This window comes from Papilio machaon, chromosome 15 (assembly GCF_912999745.1).
Source record: "Papilio machaon chromosome 15, ilPapMach1.1, whole genome shotgun sequence".
Classification (NCBI taxonomy): Eukaryota; Metazoa; Arthropoda; class Insecta; order Lepidoptera; family Papilionidae; genus Papilio; species Papilio machaon.
In genome coordinates, this window is record NC_060000.1 from 118,428 (window position 1) to 138,099 (window position 19,672).

Below are 19,672 nucleotides of genomic sequence, written 5' to 3' on the forward strand. Positions count from 1 at the left end.
TTTTGTTTGAAGTAAAGAGACGTATTCTTTAGAAAACCGCTTCCAAAAATGCTGCTTTATATAATTGATTCTTTGATAACGCTGCAAATGCTCCACCTTCATGTTTGTAACCTGTGGATAAGGTACAGATAAGAGAGTTCGTCCGATTAAGAAATGAGAAGGAGTAAGAGCAGAGAGGTCAGCGGGATCAGATGAGAGAGGGGTAAGCGGACGGGAATTCAAAACGGCTTCAATTTGAGTTAGACAAGTTGTAAGTTCCTCATATGTAAAGTTAGTCATTTGAATCAAGCGCCTTAAATGGTATTTGGTAGAACGAACCGCTGCTTCAGCAATTCCGTTAAAATGGGGAGAATATGGAGGGGCAAAGGAAAATTGAATGCCCTGCTGAGCAACCTCCGAAGGCAGGTTTGAAGTCTGTAAAAATTGTTCCAACTCCTTGGAAACACCAACAAAGTTCGTAGCGTTGTCTGACAGAATGGACTGAGGTTTGCCCCGACGAGCCACAAAACGGTTCAAAGCGGACATGTAGCCTTCCTTGGTCAGATCTGTAACAAGCTCGATATGCACAGCCTTGACTGCAAGGCAAACAAAAATACACACGTATGATTTTATAAGCTTACAACCTCGCCCTTTCCGGTCAGCTATCAGTATTGGTCCGGCATAGTCGACACTGCAATGTAAAAATGGAAATTCTAAGTTAGTACGAGAAATTGGTAATTGTCCCATGACAGGTTGTATAGTTGTATTTTTATATCTGAAACATCTTAAACATTTTTTTACGATTACTCTAGAAAGCTTTCTGCCCCCTAAGGGCCAATATAATTGACGAATATTTGCTAAAAGCAGTTGAGGCCCTGCGTGCAATAAATCTAGATGGTATTTTTGAAATAATATTTTAGTGACGTGATGTTTACTACACAGCAAAATAGGATGTTTTATATTATATTCGTAAGGTGAGTTTTCAAGCCTTCCGCCTACACGTATGATACCGTCATTGTCCATGAACGGACTCAACGACGCAAGTCTATTCTTACGAGGTAACGATTTACCCTTTTGTAGCAAGACATATTCATCGGGAAACATATCAATTTGGGCATTCTGCATTACGACCTTAAAGGCCTGATCTAATTCGTCCTTCGTAGGTAAACCGATTCTTTTGTTATTTTTGTTTTTAAGGTTATACACAAAACGTTGAACATATGACATTACTCTTACAAGACGATTGAAGTTAGAAAATTTATTAATTAACGATCGAAACACCGACTCGTGATTTAAATTTGCCGTAGTTAATAGTTGTGATTCGTTGTAATGGTAAGTAGATTCCGAAGATGGCATTTTTGGCCAATCATTTTCGGACTTTACCAAAAACTCAGGTCCTGACCACCACAACGTACATTCCCCAATGTTATTAGCCTTCACGCCTCGTGATACTAAATCGGCAGGATTGTCTCCAGACGAAACGTATCTCCACGAATGGTCAGCAGTACTCTCTTGTATTTCATGAACGCGGTTGCGCACAAACGGATCTAATGAATGCGATGGCATAGATAACCAGCGTAAAACAATAGTTGAATCGCACCAAAAATGACACCTTGTAATTGGTAAATTTAGAGCATTTATGACCTTTATGTATAGTCTAGTTCCTAGTAATGCCCCACAAAGCTCTAACCGTGGAATAGTTGTAGGCTTGATCGGTGCTACGCGATTTTTAGAGATTAATAATCTAACCATTATTTGATTTTGCTCATCTATCGAACGCACGTAAACACAAGACCCGTACGCCTTTTCCGAGGCATCTGTAAAAATATGAAGCTCATATAAACACGCTTTATCAGACAACACCCAACGGGGAATCTGTAAATTATTAAGATGTAATAGAGAGCTTGAGAAGGATGTCCAAAGTGTTTTTATTTTTTCTGGTACTTGTTCATCCCAATCAGACTTTATCAACCAAAGACCTTGTAATAAAATTTTGCCTTCAACAACACACGGACCTACAAGACCTAAAGGGTCGAAAATTTGACTAATTACTGACAACATAATACGTTTCGTTACCTGCTTGTTCAAGTCTATATTAACAGAGAAAGAAAGATAATCTGAATTGCATAACCAAAATAAACCTAAGGTTTTATGCGGCGTATCTTTATTTTCTGCGAAGTTTAAACTATCCTCACAGCTTGAAACACCTAAAACCTGGGCTAATACCTCCGGGCTATTGGATTTCCATTTACGAAGATGAAATTTCGCCGAAGATAAAATAGAACGTACTTCCATACTTAATTGCACTACCTGTGGTATGGTGTCGCCGCCACTAAGGTAGTCGTCCACATAGAAGTCTTGTAAAATTGACCGTTTAATTTGTTCATTCGACGCGCTTGACGCTAGGCTGCTTAGACACTTTGTGGCCAAATAAGGAGCTGACGCGGTGCCATAAGTTACCGTATTAAGTTTGTATGTTTTGAGCGGTAACTTATTGTTCTCCCTAAAAATTATTTGTTGTAAACTGCGTTGGTTAGGTGTAACATTAATAGCTCTATACATTTTTTCAATGTCAGCGGATCGGTCTTTTTGCAACTTTGTTAATTCCAAAATAAACCATTAAAACCAACCATCTGTGTTTGGCCTAAACAAATGGTCCATCGAGCCTCAACAATCAATAACGAAAATACAGTCCACTCATTTAATACGTTTGGAGCGAACGAAGTGCAGCAAATTATCGCGACATCGGCTCAACGGCCGCCGGAGTCAAACTTCAGACATCAAGACAAAGGAAGTACCGTGTGGACAGGGGAAGATAAAGTGAGTTCGTTCCATATTTTCCCTTCTAAATCCTCTATAATTGGCTTCCTATTGTGTTAATTGTTCAATTTTACGCTTATGCATTTACGAGCGCCTAATTACCATATAGTGAAGTACCCACTTTTTTTTCTTTTTTTTTTTCGTAATTCTTATCGATAATTTTTTCCTTTTAATTCAACAATGGCCCAACTAGATGTTTTAATTCGCAAACGTAGTGGCATGAAAGCCAAGCTTACAAATTTCTCCAATTATATTAGCTCAATTGGCGCTTCCGGCATAATCTCCGAACTTCAACATGAGTTACAATGTCGATTAAATAAATACGAGGCATTATACGATCAATTCGATGAATTACAGGTGGAGATTGAGGTGTGTTCCGACAAGCCAGAGGACGAATACGAGGAACGTTCAAAATTCGAAGAGCGTTATTACGCGCTGATGGCGCAAGCGCGCAATCTGCTGTGCAGAGATGGTGCAGCAGATGACGGTCGCTCTGTTGCAGGTTCGATATGCAAACAAACAGGTGAATCATTCCAACACAATTTTATTCGCTTACCTAAAATTGATTTACCTCGCTTTCATGGTAGTTATCAGTGCTGGCTTGAGTATAGGGATACATTTTTATCATTAATTCATAGTAGTGCTTCTATCGATAACATAAGCAAATTCCACTATTTACGCGCCTCGCTCTCGGGTGCGGCGCTCGACATTATTACGAACATAGATTTTAAAGGCGACAACTATGTAATGGCGTGGCAATTGCTATGTGATCGATATGACAATAGTCGTCTATTAGTGCATAATCACGTGCAGGCATTGTTCAATGTTGAACAGGTTGTCAAAGAATCGAGTCTTTGTTTACGTCGTTTGCTTGATACAATTAATAAAAATATTCGAGCGTTAAAAACATTGAACGAGCCGACGCAATATTGGGATACGCTTGTAGTTTACATCATGTCAAACAAATTAGACGTAGTAACCGGTAGACATTGGGAAGAATATCGTAATGGATTATCGAAACCGCCTTCTTTACAACAATTTTGCGATTTTATTAGTAACAAAGCTGATTTATTGGAAACAATTGAAAATAAACAGAATACAAATGTAAATAAAACAATTTCGAAAAATAACAGTTATATAATAGCATCTAACATAAATAATAATAATCGTTCCTTAGAAAAATCAAAACATAACAACATTAAATCTTATAAATTGTCATGTCCTTTATGTTCAAAAAATCATCTTTTGTTTACATGTGAACATTTTCGTAGTTTAACGGTTGAAGAAAGATTAAATAAGGCGAAAGAGTTAAAAATATGTTTTAACTGTTTGCGTCCCGGACATGGTACTAAGCGATGTAGATTAACGCATTGTAAATATTGCAATAGTAAACATAATACGCTTTTGCACACCGAAGAGTCAAAGCCTACTTCATTTCAAGACCCAATGCCTAGTAGTTCTAGTGTAGCGTTGCCTATTAATCATTCATCATCATCCATTGCTTTCGCCAAAGAAAATAATATCGTTTTGTCGAGTAATGCTCCTATACAACTTACTACTTCTACGCATGTTTTACTGTCCACAGCTATGGTGAAAGTGATTGACGACAACGGCAACAGCATGGACGCACGGCTTCTACTCGATAACGGCAGTACGGCAAATTTTATAACGCAGTCGCTTTGCAGTAAACTAAAATTATCTACACGTTCCGTAAGTTCTGAAATTAATGGCATTAATAATCAATCGTTAACTAGTACACAAGCTTGCAACTTAACAATCCAGTCCCAATGTTGTAGGTATAAAGCGAATATAGAATGTTATATTTTACCGGAGATAACTAAAATACTCCCTTCTACTATTATAGACATCAGTCAACTTTCGTTGCCCTCAGATCTACATCTAGCTGACCCTTCGTTCAACATACCGTCAGTAATCGACATTCTCGTCGGGGCTGAAGTTTTCTGGGATGTTATATGTACTAAATCAATTAACCTAGGCAAAAACAAACCTAAGTTAGTTGAATCAAAATTAGGTTGGATTGTTACAGGCCAACTACCAATACAGACAACATCAAATTTTACGCATTCTTGTAATTTGTCGATTAGAGATCTTGACAACAATTTGAAAAGGTTTTGGGAACTCGATTCCGTCGCTTCGAGCCACGCCCTGTCTAGTGAAGAACGAGCTTGTGAGGAAAGCTTTAACTTGAATACTATCCGTGACGAAGACGGTCGATTTATTGTAACGATACCATTAAAAAATAATACTAATGTCTTAGGTGAGTCATATGAAATGGCGCAACGCCGTTTTTTATCATTGGAACGTCGATTTCAACGTAATCCTGTCTTCAAAGAACGATATATAGCATTTATGCAGGAATACGAACGTTTGGGTCATATGACTGAAAACAATACGCGTAATACTTCTGAAGCAGAGTCTAATATCGAATACTTTTTGCCGCACCATGGAGTCATTAATAATGCTAGTACAACAACAAAATTTCGTGTAGTTTTTGATGCATCTGCTCCAACCTCGTCCGGGCTATCATTCAACGACATCCAAATGGTAGGACCCACTATACAAGACGATCTTCTTTCGATTTTGTTGCGTTTTCGGCAACATAAGTATGTCATATCCGGCTCGAAGGACCATTTGTTTAGGCCAAACACAGATGGTTGGTTTTAATGGTTTATTTTGGAATTAACAAAGTTGCAAAAAGACAAATTATACGGTGCGCGTATGCATCGGCAGCCGGTTGAGATTTTGAGTGACGTTTCTTCACCCGCACGCCGCTCCGCCCGCTTATAGTGTTGCCCGCATCTCGGGCGCAAACATTATTATGTCAAATTTAATCGAGATACATTGAGCCGTTCTGGAGATACCTTCAAACAAAAAGTCCATCCATCTAAACATTTGCATTTATAATATTAGGAAGCTAAAAAGTAATAAATTTTATACTTAAAATGATTGATTGATTCCATTTGTTGATAATCGTATAATAAATGCATTACTTATATTATGTAACCAGCAGATGCACGAGTATATAACGAAGCAATTATTAACACGTATCAATAAATGGCGATATAAACATATTATAGAGTCTCAGCGTCGGCGCTTTTCTGTGAAATAAATATTAAAATATTATCAATCCGGTGCGCACCAGAATCAAGTATGTAAATTTTTATTGAGGCGAATAGGCGACCCTCGTCGCAGTCGCAATCCGATGTTACAGACCAAAATGTATTCGTAAATTTTACATGTGTGTGTGTGTGTGTGTGTGTGTGTGAATGTGTATGGAGGGTAGAAAATAAAGGTTGTTCTACTATTACATAAACAGGAATATAATAAAAACAAAAAATTCCATTTCTTTCGTTCAAAAGTCGTAGCTAAATATGACTATATACATACAGGTGAACGCGAGTTAAGAAGATTGAACATATTTCTAAGTACATTATGTATAGTAGGTATATTATGTACAATAAATTTATTTTGATTTCTTCTCATGAATTCATAGCTACTGGTAAATAAGCGTTACCAATATAATTGATATGCAGCAATACGAGCATTAACGGATTGCAAGCTAGTGCGTAGACGGCTCGTAGTCGGTGCGTAGCCGGTGCGTAGCCGGTGGGTAGCTGGTGCGTAGCAAGTGGGGTCACCACAACTCTTTGATTTATTTACAATAAACGAAACGAAATATTTGTATATAATATTCCTGTGTAATAATAAATGACTTGTTAATCGTATGACACATGCAATGTGCGTGTTGTCAGAGAACAGAGCCTGGGATTGGGAGATCAGCAGCTGTTTACGTGAACATTATGCGGATAGGATAGGATTATAGCATACGAATTGTAACACGCATAATTTCCTGTGGAAATCAACGTAATGACGACTCTATGCATATTTTCTTTGTTATATACAAAAACAAATACAAAAACTGTGCAGTACAGTGCAGTCGGCCTGTACTTTTTATTTGATTACGGCTTCTGTCCGCACTTATTACAACCTGCACGGACTTTACAGAAACTTTTATTGGTTCTAATGAAAGAAACATTAATAAGCGTGGCAAACTTGGTATGTGCAGATGATGCAGTATATTAAATTCGATAACGAATAGAATTTCCTTGAAATATGATAGGTGAATTAAAAATTCCTCCAACTATCAAATATCTATCAAATAAATTCAGAAAAGAAAACGTACTCCGTATTATAAAATAATATTATGTAATTCGAATACACTTGCTATCAATACACGAACAAATAAACGGAATTTTCGATCGATGGAGCGCTCGGAGATTGAAAATGACCACACATTTTAAATTTTTGTCCGATGTTTGACTAACGTACAAATATGAATAGATAATAATTTTTGTTTATACATATATAAATTAAAAGCTTATGTAATATTTTATTTCACGTGAATAAATACATTCACACGTCTATTCAAATGCAATGTTAAATATATTTTTCTAACTAAAATCCCTGGAAAATATATAATTAGATAGGAAGGCGGCTAAACAAAGCAGAACGTCAGGAGTTAATTAATTAAGAACGGCTTAACTCACGTTTTGATCGTCCGGTGGCGGCACCGACTAGTTTCGGACCCATCGGGGGTCCATCTTCAGGGCGAGTGTTCAATTCGAGGACTTCGCGGTCGCGTCGCGTCTCGCACTGCGGGCCATAGCGCGTAGCGCGCGGCTCGAGAGGGCGGCGGGCGCGGGGGGCGCGGTGGCCGTTGCGTGCGTCGGCGACGGCGATGTCGACGAGTTCAAAATTGACGAGTCACTGTTGTTGTTAACATTAAACGGGGCGCAAAACGTACTGACGATGTCCGACACGTATTCAACACCATCTTCGTTGTTCTTCTGCTTCGGTCTCAGCAACACGGGTTCCCACGCCGGAGACAGAGACCAACCCTTATCTCTATTAAAATTAGGTCGACGTCGGATTTCAATGGCTTCGAGTAACTTACGTGACACGAAGTTCAGTTTGTACACAAAACCAACATAGTTTTGGCAGATCGGATGGGAGTGTAGTAAATCTATCTTCACACGCCTTATCAGCTGAGGCGCAGAAAGTGCTATCACGAGGCTTAAACTTTGCAATAACACCTAGCAGAGTTCCGGTGGAGTCTATAGTATCTAGTGTCGAAAGCTGTCTCATGCGCAATAAGGTGCCTGGACCGGACGCTGAATGCCTTAGACAAGATATATCTGCTTTAATACGCAGACACAAGAGTCCGAAACAGAACATCACTAGGCAAGAGTTCCAGGCGCTTATGTCTCTTCGCAATAATCCGAATATTCTCGTTTTACCGGCGGACAAGGGCAACGCGACTGTCATAATAGATACAGCTGAATATGAACAAAAAGTCGATGAACTAGTTAGTGATACCAGTACATATAAAAAGGTAAACTACAATCCGACAGCTCGAGTTACGTCCAAACTGAACAAGATCTTGTCCTCGCTGTCAGATGGAGAGAGAAAACGACTACGTCCCTTGAACCCGACACCTCCAAAAATATACGGTTTACCCAAAATCCACAAACCAAATTGGCCGCTACGTCCCATTGTTAGTCAAATCGACTCGCCAACGTACAAGAGCTCACGTCACATGGCGGATTTTTTGCAAACTTTGACTGGGAAAACGACGAGCTTCATAAGGGATTCCACACACTTCATTCGCTTATTGCGAGATATAAGAATTCAAGATGACGAGGCAATGGTCAGTTTTGACGTGGCATCTTTATTCACTAACGTACCGGTAGCGGAAACTATTGATATAATAAAGCAACACCTTATTGTTAACAACTTACCTACTGAGTACATAAGTCTGATGGAATTTTGCCTCAAGAGTGGCTATTTCCTCTGGCGAGGGGATTTTTATTTGCAAGTGGATGGAGTGGCGATGGGCTCGCCAATAGCCCCGGTGGTGGCCAACATATTTATGGAAAATTTCGAGAAGGAAGCGTTGAACAGTGCGCCAGTCAAACCTAGATACTGGCTGAGATACGTAGACGATGTGTTTGCTATAGTTTCCAGACGACACATAGGGCAGCTACTGGATCACTTGAACGAAATACATCCTAGGATACGCTTTACGACGGAGGAGGAAAAAGATGGAACCCTCCCTTTCCTGGATGTATTAGTGAAGCGTGAATCGAGTGGGTGTCTAGTGCACACGGTGTACAGGAAACCGACGCACACCGATCGGTACCTAAAGGCGGATTCCCATCATCATCCGTCTCACCTATCGTCCGTGCCACGCACTCTCATCAATCGTGCACTTCGCTTATGCGATCCTCAGTTCGTAGAGTCGGAACTGACGCACGTGAGACGAGTTCTTGAGGACAATGGCTACAAATGGAGACAAAGCCTTAGGCTAGCAAACACGACCGGTAAGACACGGCCTCAGGTTGTGGAGCGAGTCCCGGCATATCTACCTTATATGCGGGGGGTGACGGATAAGATTGGACACTTGTTACGCCGCAAGTATAGTATCAAGACAATTTTCCGGCCCCTTACGCAGATAAGGAGAGTTTTACGTTCGCCGAAAGATCGTACCCCCTTAGATGGCCCAGGCGTCTACGAAATTCCATGCGATTGCGGCAAAAGTTACATTGGGCAAACGGGGCGCAACATTAATACCAGGCTCACAGAGCACATTCGTTGCATGCGCAAACTGGACAGCAACACGTCAGCGGTTGCGGAACACGCCCTTACCTCCAACTCTCATTACATTAGGTTTGACCGAGTGAAAGTCTTGGCTCATGACAAAAACTTCGTGTCACGTAAGTTACTCGAAGCCATTGAAATCCGACGTCGACCTAATTTTAATAGAGATAAGGGTTGGTCTCTGTCTCCGGCGTGGGAACCCGTGTTGCTGAGACCGAAGCAGAAGAACAACGAAGATGGTGTTGAATACGTGTCGGACATCGTCAGTACGTTTTGCGCCCCGTTTAATGTTAACAACAACAGTGACTCGTCAATTTTGAACTCGTCGACATCGCCGTCGCCGACGCACGCAACGGCCACCGCGCCCCCCGCGCCCGCCGCCCCCTCGAGCCGCGCGCTACGCGCTATGGCCCGCAGTGCGAGACGCGACGCGACCGCGAAGTCCTCGAATTGAACACTCGCCCTGAAGATGGACCCCCGATGGGTCCGAAACTAGTCGGTGCCGCCACCGGACGATCAAAACGTGAGTTAAGCCGTTCTTAATTAATTAATTATGATGTCTCACGAAAGTTTAAACAATTTAAGAACGTCAGGAGGTTCTAATTAATATAATTGTTGGTCCCTTTGATCCGCCGCCGCTCAAAGAAGAGCGCCGAATGGACCGTTATCTTATAGATACGCTGCGGGGACTTTTACATGAAAAAGGTCTAGTTTTGGACACAAATAAATTGCAAAATGTCGTAATTAGTTTAATAAGAACCGGGATTATTTTTCTAAATTTAAAATATAAGAAGTAATTAATATACTTACTTAAGTTTTATTTTATACAATTATGTTCTGCGAGTACATTGTTATAAACTTACATTTATGTTATGAGAATGTTTAAAGAAAGAAATTCTATACCTAATAACAGTACTCATTTAGTTTAGGCAGAATGCTAAAGCCGATTACGTATGGCGATGGCCGTGATCTCTGTCGTCCGACGCCGCCGTCGCAGTTCGCACGTTAGCTACGGTATTATAGAGCGCCTTATTACATATTCAACGAGGAAAATATCTTTTTGACATCCAATTGCCAATAGACTGACTACCTCGGATATTTCACAATTCAAAACCGTACATTCACTGCGAAGTTGTAGAAGCATCACGTCGGTAGTAAAGTAGTAAGTAGAAGTTCAAGTTCAAAAAAGATAATTGCAAGAAAAGCAATAAAAATGAAATTCGGGCATCACATTCGGAAAGCAATAAAAAGCTATGGCGCCGCGCTGCGCCGGTAAACATTAGGTCCGCGCGCCGAGCGCCTCGCACAGAATTTGCATTTCAAAGCTCTGCCTTCATCTACATTCTAGTTTTGAACGCAATAACATCGCAAAAATATATTCGGCTTGATACTGTCGTAAGTAAGAGTAAGTAAGAGTCGTCTATATAAATTTGCATTGATTACTTTGTATAACGATATGGCCCTATCATTGCAGTAGGAAGAAATTTGCTGCGTAACGTAAGTCAATTGCTAACGAACATTTCACAGTTTGTATGTAATTTACATCCAATATTGTTCCCTCATTCGCTAGGGCTCTTTTTTGGCGCTGAGCGAACGGCACAAGATTGATTTTACTTTTAACACGTTAACTGCGGATTGAGGCAGAACAGGCCCAAAGCGTGACTTCTCGCTGGTGCGGCAGTCAAAATCGGGTTGTTTCGCTCTGTGCGGGAGGCTACTAGATCAGTATTTCTATGAGTACGACAGAGTCAAATATATAGAAATGTTTCTCTTGCGATATCTAGCCCAATGGCGTAATTAGATAAAAATGAGGTCCTACAGGCCCCAAACGCACTGAAAAGAAATTAATTACGCCTAGTGCGGATTGAGGTCAAATCTATCTCAAAATTTGTAGGCCTCATGGCCGCACTGCACGAAGCGCGGGCGGCGCGGGCGCCGCGCATCCTAGCTTAGTGTTGTGGAAAGTTTCGATAACGTTTCGAGTTTCGAGGACGTTTTGGCAGGATTTATTAAAGATTGAGCGTAGAACTTTATTTTAAAATCCTTAACGTTTTAAACCAATAATACCAAATAAGTCAGATGAAGTACTCATCTGACTTATTTGAAAACGTTTATTGGAGTTATGAGAAACTATGTTGACCTCGGTAAAAATTTTACTTATACCATACAAAACCTAAATTACTGCAACTTTGAATTTTAAGGGAGTGGCCTGTGTCTATGATGAACCAAAAGTGCATAAATCGGACACAGAATGTATTTACGAGCCAGAAACACAACACTAATAGCCAAGCTACTATTAACTAATTCTACTTAAATAGCACGATTAATACGTCTTATACTTAATATAATATTCGCACGCACGCACGCACGCACATTCACCACTAACAATACTCAATTATCATCATTATTTTGTTTTGCACATGGGTGTTGCCTTAAAATGTGTGCTCAGTTGTGGATTATTCTTCACTGTTATTTTAAGCAAGTCACAGTTCCATTCGAAGTTTAGTCCATAGTGGCAATTTTTACCATTGTGTGCTGATCATCGTTTTTGTACAGAGAACGTTGAATGTTTTTGCTGATTATTCGCTGAGACGAGAGCAAAAGCTTGCTCTCGTCACACCATGACTAAAATCCAATATTTCAATAACAAAAATCCCCTTTGCAATTTTGCCCTTTTTTAAGTGTGGATTGTTTTGCTAATGCTGCAGCATGGAACTTGATGTACCTATTACTCATATATTTTAATGTTATATTTATATTTCTGGTTTACAATTCCAGATTCCTTAATAGTAGGAAGTCTTATCTTCTTTTGGAAAGTTCGAGTTGTTTCTTCGGTGGCCACGGCTGCTATACTGAAATTAGTAAGACTAGGTACATACATACATACACACAGACCCACACTCTCACATATGTACTACGCGGTAACGTAAACGCAAACAAGACATATATTAGTATGTTATGCTACTAGGTAGCAAAGTTGATTATTGCGTGCGAGGTGGCATTGTTCAAAGGCGACCTCTACAAGAAAACCGAGCGACCAACAATCATCATGCTCCCTCATACGATGTTTTTCAACACACTTGTGAGTAAAAAAAAAAAGAAGTAAACGCAAAAACACTTACGAAATCCAAAATAAACAACAAAACTCAAATTAAAAAAAAAAAAGGAAATTTCCTTTCCTTTCAGGTATAGTAAAATAACTACGCGCTAGGGCATAATTTGTACCATATATGCCTAAAATCGATGAACGGATAAGTACACGCACAGACAAAGCCACGCACACACACACACAAACACACACGCAGACACACGCGCACGCACAAACACACACACACACACTCGCACACGCACGCACACACACACACACACAAGAGATCTAAAATATATATTTTATTTCAAGATTTCCTATCGGCAGATGTGCTGATAATTTGTTCCAAAGAGGTGGTCAAAGAAAGCGCTGCGTAGGTTGCTACGAAAAATTAAGATTGACATTGAATGGCACGCAAGCTGCTAAGAAAACTAAAAAAATTGTGACTTTTTGTGTCCAGTGTGACAAATCTTTTTGTTTACCATGTTTTAATGAAAAACATTTTCAGTGATTAATACTCAATAAACATTTATCGTAACTACAACTCTCTTTTAATCCCATCACTAGTCGAGGCATTAATTGACCTTCCTTTCAGTGCGATTTGAGGCAGAACCGATGACAAATTTTTAATTTTACTTTATTCATTAACGAAACGTCCTAACTCCAGGCGAAGCTAGATTCATATTATGCACATATTTAAGTTCATAAGAGTGAAGTTTCAAGCAAATATCGTCTAATTTGGATTTTTTAAAAATGTTTTTCGAAAACATAATTTTGTGAGGCAGGAGAGGCCTCAATAGCACTGGAAAAAAGTTCAACTTTGCCACGAACAGACCTCAAACGCACTGGCTGAAAGTTCCGCCAAAATGGCCTCGCAGCTAACGTGTTAAAACGTCAATGGCTCGAGAGCCTCCAACGCAATTTTTAACACGGCGTTAATAAAGTGCCCGTGCGAATGTGGGCTTTCTCTGTTAATTTATATAGTCCTGACGAGCTTAGCTGCTGGATTAGAGTCAGACAAGTAACGATGTTTCGTACATCACAGAAATATCTAGAACATAGGAGAGACAGTGTTTCATTCTGTGCAAGCCGACGACTGTTCATTTGTACATTTCTGTGTTTAAACTACATGTTCATATTTACAAAACGAATATAAAATAGTTTTTTCTAGCAGTAGTTCATTAATATTTTGCACTTGTTTCACAAAGTGCACCAAGCGAGTATGCACGTCGTGTTTGCCATAAAATTTAACCCCATTTTAAAAATCCGAGTAAAGTTTACTCGGTGCACTGTTTTAATTTAACTTATTTAGCGTGAACTCTCGACACCATTACGAACAAACGTAATAAAATCCTTGCTTTAAAATCTGCGGCCGCCGCTTTGTGCCCGTGTTGAGCGTGGGGCAAACGTGTTTAGGTCACGGAACTGGGCTGCCGGCCTTTGCCGGTACACTACAAGTGAATTGCCTTAGCCAGAAGCGTTGCCGCCCGAATTCATTAGATTTTTTTAAAATATTTATTCATAATTCCGTGAATTCTCTTTTCAGTTTATTTAATGTATTTCCTACAGGAATTAATTTTGCAAACTTAATTTGCGAACGTTAACTGTGGAATTAGAAACACTTGAAATCTATTACGAGCAGTGGTAGAAAAACGGTTATGAAGTTGTGAGAACTTAGTTTTACGCAAAGCAAAGTTAGTTAAGAATTAAGGCCTAATGATATTTTATCATCAGTTAATCACGGTCACCCTGAGAGTTAAGTTTTTATTTTAAAGGTACTCATTAAGATGTCATTATGTTATTATTTGATGAAAAAATACACCTCAATTTCATAACAGCCGGAGCAGTTATATCACAAAATATTATCGAGATGATTCTTTAGAAATAAAGTACTAATGTAACTTTTAACATTCAACTCTAAGGTATTCTTGTTGCTATCTTGTTATTATTTTAATAATATGAGCAAGCACTTTAAGCTTTATTATGTTGAATTAAACTTCATATGAGTAAAAGCGTCTCTTTGACAAGCAAAGCTACGCTTGAGTAGAAGTAATGTAGAGCTTTTCACTTGTCTCAGAAGACTTGTTAAAGTTTTAATGGGCTTGTTAGCAACCGCCCGCTCGCTGCCGCCGCGCCGCTCGCTGCCGCCGCGCCGCTCGCGCCTGCCGCTCCCGCTTCGCCCCCTGCGCCCGCCGAGCACGCCGCCGGCCCGAACCCACCACGTAACCATACGAATACTATTCAATGTTACAACATGAAAACTGTTTTTTTTTTCTTTTCTTAAATTGAATTTTATTTTCTGAAATTACGGAGTACCTATATTTTTTATTTGATAATTATTGCAGAATAAAATGATGACAGAAACATTTAATTAAGTTTATTAAATTGTTACTTGAAAGATGGACTTTGTGTCATATCCAAATTACATTTTTAATCTAACTTTTCAGACTTATACTTAAAATACATATGGCGGCAAGTGACAAGCGACAAGCGGCAAGCGACAGTCTCCAGTTCTAGCGAAGGAGTAAATTTGGCAAAGGATGTGAAGAGAGTTCTTAATGCGCCGCCATGAATAATGCATTGACACTCGGACACGAACAAAATTTACATTGCATTACAAAAACGTCACCTTATATTATAGGAATTTAAAAAATGAAAAATCACAAGGATTTGGTCCTTACAATGCACATATTAATATTTATAATTATATGAAATACGTATCTATTTAACTCTGATGGTGTAATCTTCTAATGTTCATTTGTCTCAGTTACAACCTGCATGTGCAGGCTGTGTAGTACCAACACCGGCGGGCGAGGGGCCAGCGCTAACAAAGATAACGAATAGGTATTCCTACTTATGAATGTAACATCAGTTTTAGCTAAGATATTCGGTAGAATAATTTATTCGTGTTTCCTTGTACTTTATTCCCACAAAAGTTGTTTTATAAGAAAATTTTGTGCTTGAATCTTTTAGATCTATAAGAAAGGCAAGTTTTTACACTTCAAATAATGAGTCAAAAATAGTACATACATTTTATAAGCCGTAGTAATCGCGACCACAAATATAATTACGTAACAAATAAAGTACACAATATATATCGTCTGAAGTTGTAACAAATCCCTGTGACTGTGAAATGGTTTAAGCAGGTCAATTGTGTGCTAAACATGAAATCCCTTTGTGCGATTGCAAATTACATAACAAAGGCGAGCAAACTATGTCAAACTCGGGCAAGTTTGACGCGATGCCGTGCGGCCTGTTGTGCCTCTCTACTGTCTAATTATACAACTATCAGATTAGTCAAGAGGCCCGACCCGGGTTACTTGGCCGAGTTATTTCTCGTTAAATTTGTGTTAGGAGTTATTGCGAGTGTGGTTACGTGCCATTGGACTACTTGGTTTAATTTTAATCTGTTTGTTTTATCGACACGTTAGTGCGATCGCGCGCCTATTTTATAAAAGGTAAAATTTTAATATATATTTAATTGTATCCGCAAATGATAACTAGTAAAAACTAAATTCTATTGTATAATTTAACATTCCCATTTACAAATCGTAATCTTAAATATGATAATGATTTATTTCATAACAAAATTATTAATGTTCAAAAAGATTCTTTCATTTCCACCATAAGTTATTTCACAATGAAATAAGACATTTTTAGCTTTTCATTGCATTAAATCAATAGGCGATTGAGATAATTTGATTTGTTCACCGGGAAACAAAATCCTTGCGAGGAAACGAAACTATCGGCAAAATAATTTCCTTTTTTATTTCCGCGCGGAAAACGAAACAGTATTTTCTTTTCTTTTTACTGGCGGCGAGATGATGGAAAAAAATATCACGGAAGAAGTATTGTAACACAAAAGCAACACAAAAAATACCAATTTGAACAATCAGATTGTCACTACATTAACATAGAAATGGCATAAAAAAAAACAAGAAATAATGAGAGGGAGAAAGTAATTTCGCACTATTTATTTAAATACTTACGTCTCTTGGATGCATTATTTGACTGGATATGATGAATGAAAGCTTCACCGAAATAAATGTGTGCTGCGATAACATACACGTCAAAATAACATGACACAACATGGTGCATTTGAAAAGCAATAAAAAATACAGATAGTGCTACTGTACAAACATTTGCTCGCCGCCGCGGATACAGACATACAACAATTTGCATTACAAAGTTCTGCTTTCGTATGTACATTTTAGTGTCGCAAAAATACCCGCAAACTGATGCCGCTCTCGCTACAACACCAGGCGACATCTGTTATACAAAATTGACAACTGTTTACTTTATACACCAGTTGTTTCATCGATGATTTTTGATATTCTAAGGAATAAAAACTAAATGGAATTCTGTATATTTTTATAATAGAATTTGCTCGTTCTGTGAGACATCAAGCAATGTAGATACTTCATTCCGTTCACAAACAACTGAGAATCTATCTATCATACACATCACATTACATAACAACAAAGTATCAACAAATGTAGATTGTTTTTATCAACTATTACTCCAAGATGACATGTACCAAAGACCTATAAATGTGAAACTTGTATGTTGTCTGAGTTGTGTGGCAATCGGTAATTAAAATTTTACGTAAAGGCGTAGGAAGCGGAGGGAGGGCGCGGGGCGCGGGGTACACTTGAACCTCTCCCGTGAAACCTTCGCTGTTCCCCTCTCGTGTCGCATCATTGCCTTTTTTATTTACCCATCATTTTAAATACAGCTTTTTCAAGTAGCGTTCAAGTTTAATTTTTCCCGTCGTTAATTAGTAATTTTACGAAGTTTTTATAAGGCAGTGTTTTAATATTATGTTAAAGTTTTTCAAAATCTTCACATTATTATAAACTAGCTTTTAATTAAAACATATACTACGTAAATCAAGCTTTATGTTACTTAGAAATGAATTATTGTAATATCATCTTAAAAATAACAATATAATATGCTTAAATGTTTCCAGCAAGCAATAAATATCAACTAAAACGTGATATTAAAATCCTTGCCGCAAGTGGGCTCTCTGTGCATGCTGCATATTGCTTGCTCCCCGCTCGGTGCCTAAACACAAGAAAATTAGAATCTCCCCCCACTCGTGTCGACAATCTCGTGCACTAGCCCGCTAGCTAACACTCTTATATGCAAAATTTTGTAATCCTACTAAACATATTTATAATGTTCCAATAAAAATATAATTTTATTATTTTCTAAAAAAAATATTTACATACGTAAAAATACCAGGCTCTAGCGATGAACTACTGAAGAGATTAAAACGAGTGTTGTCTTTTGATTTGTTTTCTTCAGCCTTGTCAGTTTTGTTAGGTTATTTATTTTAGTAGCCTATAATAATTGAGTTATTCAAAACCCCTCCCATTTATTTTATTCACGAATAAATTGTTCGCGCTGAAAATAAAAATGTTATAATAATTGAATAACAGCAATTGTTTTGTTACACAAACACAAAGGACGCCGGTTAGATATTTTTCTTTTTATCCTTTCCAAAGGAAATTCGATTTGTTGTGCGGAAAGTAAGCCTGTATAGAAAGGATTGTTTTGTTACTATTGTGATGGATAACATTTATCATTGCATCGTAAATAATGGAAAACAGCGCTATGATAATAAAATAAAGTAAATATCACTTTTAAGAAAAGTTGATACGAGTTGAAATGATTTTAAAACAGGGGAAAAACGAGCAGCAAAAACCTTAATGAAAAGCGGTCGCCTACGCCCATGTTCATCTGCAACACCAAATAACTGTGTTCTAATGTTAATTTAATTTCAACTTTATTCATAAAAAATACTCTAATAAAAAAAGTAATTGTACATTAATTTAGACGGAGTGTTAAGTGCAGCGCCAAATCGCCACAAATACCTGTTTGTTCCGAGGTCGATAATTACAGGGCAATATTTCGGCGACGCGTATTGTGGACCTGCAATCGAATTAACAAATAGAATGTTATTAAACTGAACAATCACAAACGTATTGGTGGATTTAGAATCAACATATTGATGGACAAAGAAATCTATAGAGTCGTTTATCATTTAATAAAATGTGCTATGAAAATTTAAACAAACTTTTACATCTTTTTGCCTTTTCATTCAACATCAGAAAAGGAAATTATTCTTTGAGATCCCTCGCCTTCAATAACGCTCCGAATTTTTACAGCTTGTGTCAAATAAAATATTTCAATTTAAATATTAAACCAAACATGTTTGAAGTTTTTATTTATTTAATTTTATTATTTAAACAGAAATAAATTATTGCCATTGATGTTAGTAGCACTATTTTTTAAGTTATTTCTATTTTATTTTTAGGAAAATTAGTTCAAACAATAAATAACAGTGTTTAATTTAAATCGATTTTCTTACCTTAATTATAGATTATAGATAATTGAAATATAACAAATGAAAGCTCTTTGAATTTTTCGTTCGTTATAAAATGTAAAGAGGCAATTATAATGTCAGAGGGAGCAACAAAGCCTTCTCCGCTGCGCCCCTCCCCCGGTGCCCCGCCTCGCCCCGCCTCGCCCCGCCGTGTACAAGTACTATTCTTTTATAAAATGTACTCGGAGTTTGTTTCATTATTTCGGTCATTTGATTCTCTAAAGCACTTTCAATTATTACTATTTGTAATGAAAAAAATAGTATTATTTGTAATTTAAATACTGTGAATAACAACGGCAGCAAACAAACAGCAGGTGAGCTTTGGGTGAAAAGGTTGCGATGTCAACGTGACGTGACTACTTTGTAAGAAAATTCCCAAATATTATATCACATTTAATGTACTCTCGCTGGCGAATAGGGTTTTTATTGTTACATTCACAGGCATATAGATACATAACAGTTCAATTTTATAATTGCCGAGTAAAAAGTAAGTAATGATTTCCAATAATACATTGTTAGACGAGAGAGCTCCTCGTTCAAGCAGAATCGTTGTGATATTTGCGAATTACCGATGTACAGCGGTGAGTGCTACGAGCCGCCATACACGGACTGATATCTGCAGAAGGTACCGACCGCTTAATATTGCCGGCGTAAACAATACACCCGGTCGTACTCCGACCGTTTGAATTCTAAAAATTGTCTGAAACAGTCCTCGTATG

The 19,672-nt window shown here is 38.2% G+C and overlaps 2 protein-coding genes across 2 annotated transcripts; both read left to right on the forward strand.

The window, feature by feature from the left end:
* The first annotated feature begins 2,619 nt into the window (after window positions 1-2,619).
* LOC123721728 lies at window positions 2,620-6,643 on the forward strand. Its single transcript, XM_045681346.1, has 4 exons — window positions 2,620-2,799; window positions 3,157-3,322; window positions 4,385-5,284; window positions 6,573-6,643. Exons 1-4 carry the CDS (start codon window positions 2,632-2,634, stop codon window positions 6,641-6,643), a joined length of 1,305 nt encoding a protein of 434 aa, XP_045537302.1. The 5' UTR covers window positions 2,620-2,631.
* Window positions 6,644-7,629: 986 nt separating this feature from the next.
* On the forward strand, window positions 7,630-19,566 carry LOC106713495. The gene is made up of 4 exons (XM_045681347.1): window positions 7,630-7,690; window positions 7,866-9,739; window positions 19,035-19,111; window positions 19,473-19,566. Exons 1-4 carry the CDS (start codon window positions 7,630-7,632, stop codon window positions 19,564-19,566), a joined length of 2,106 nt encoding a protein of 701 aa, XP_045537303.1.
* Window positions 19,567-19,672: the final 106 nt, after the last annotated feature.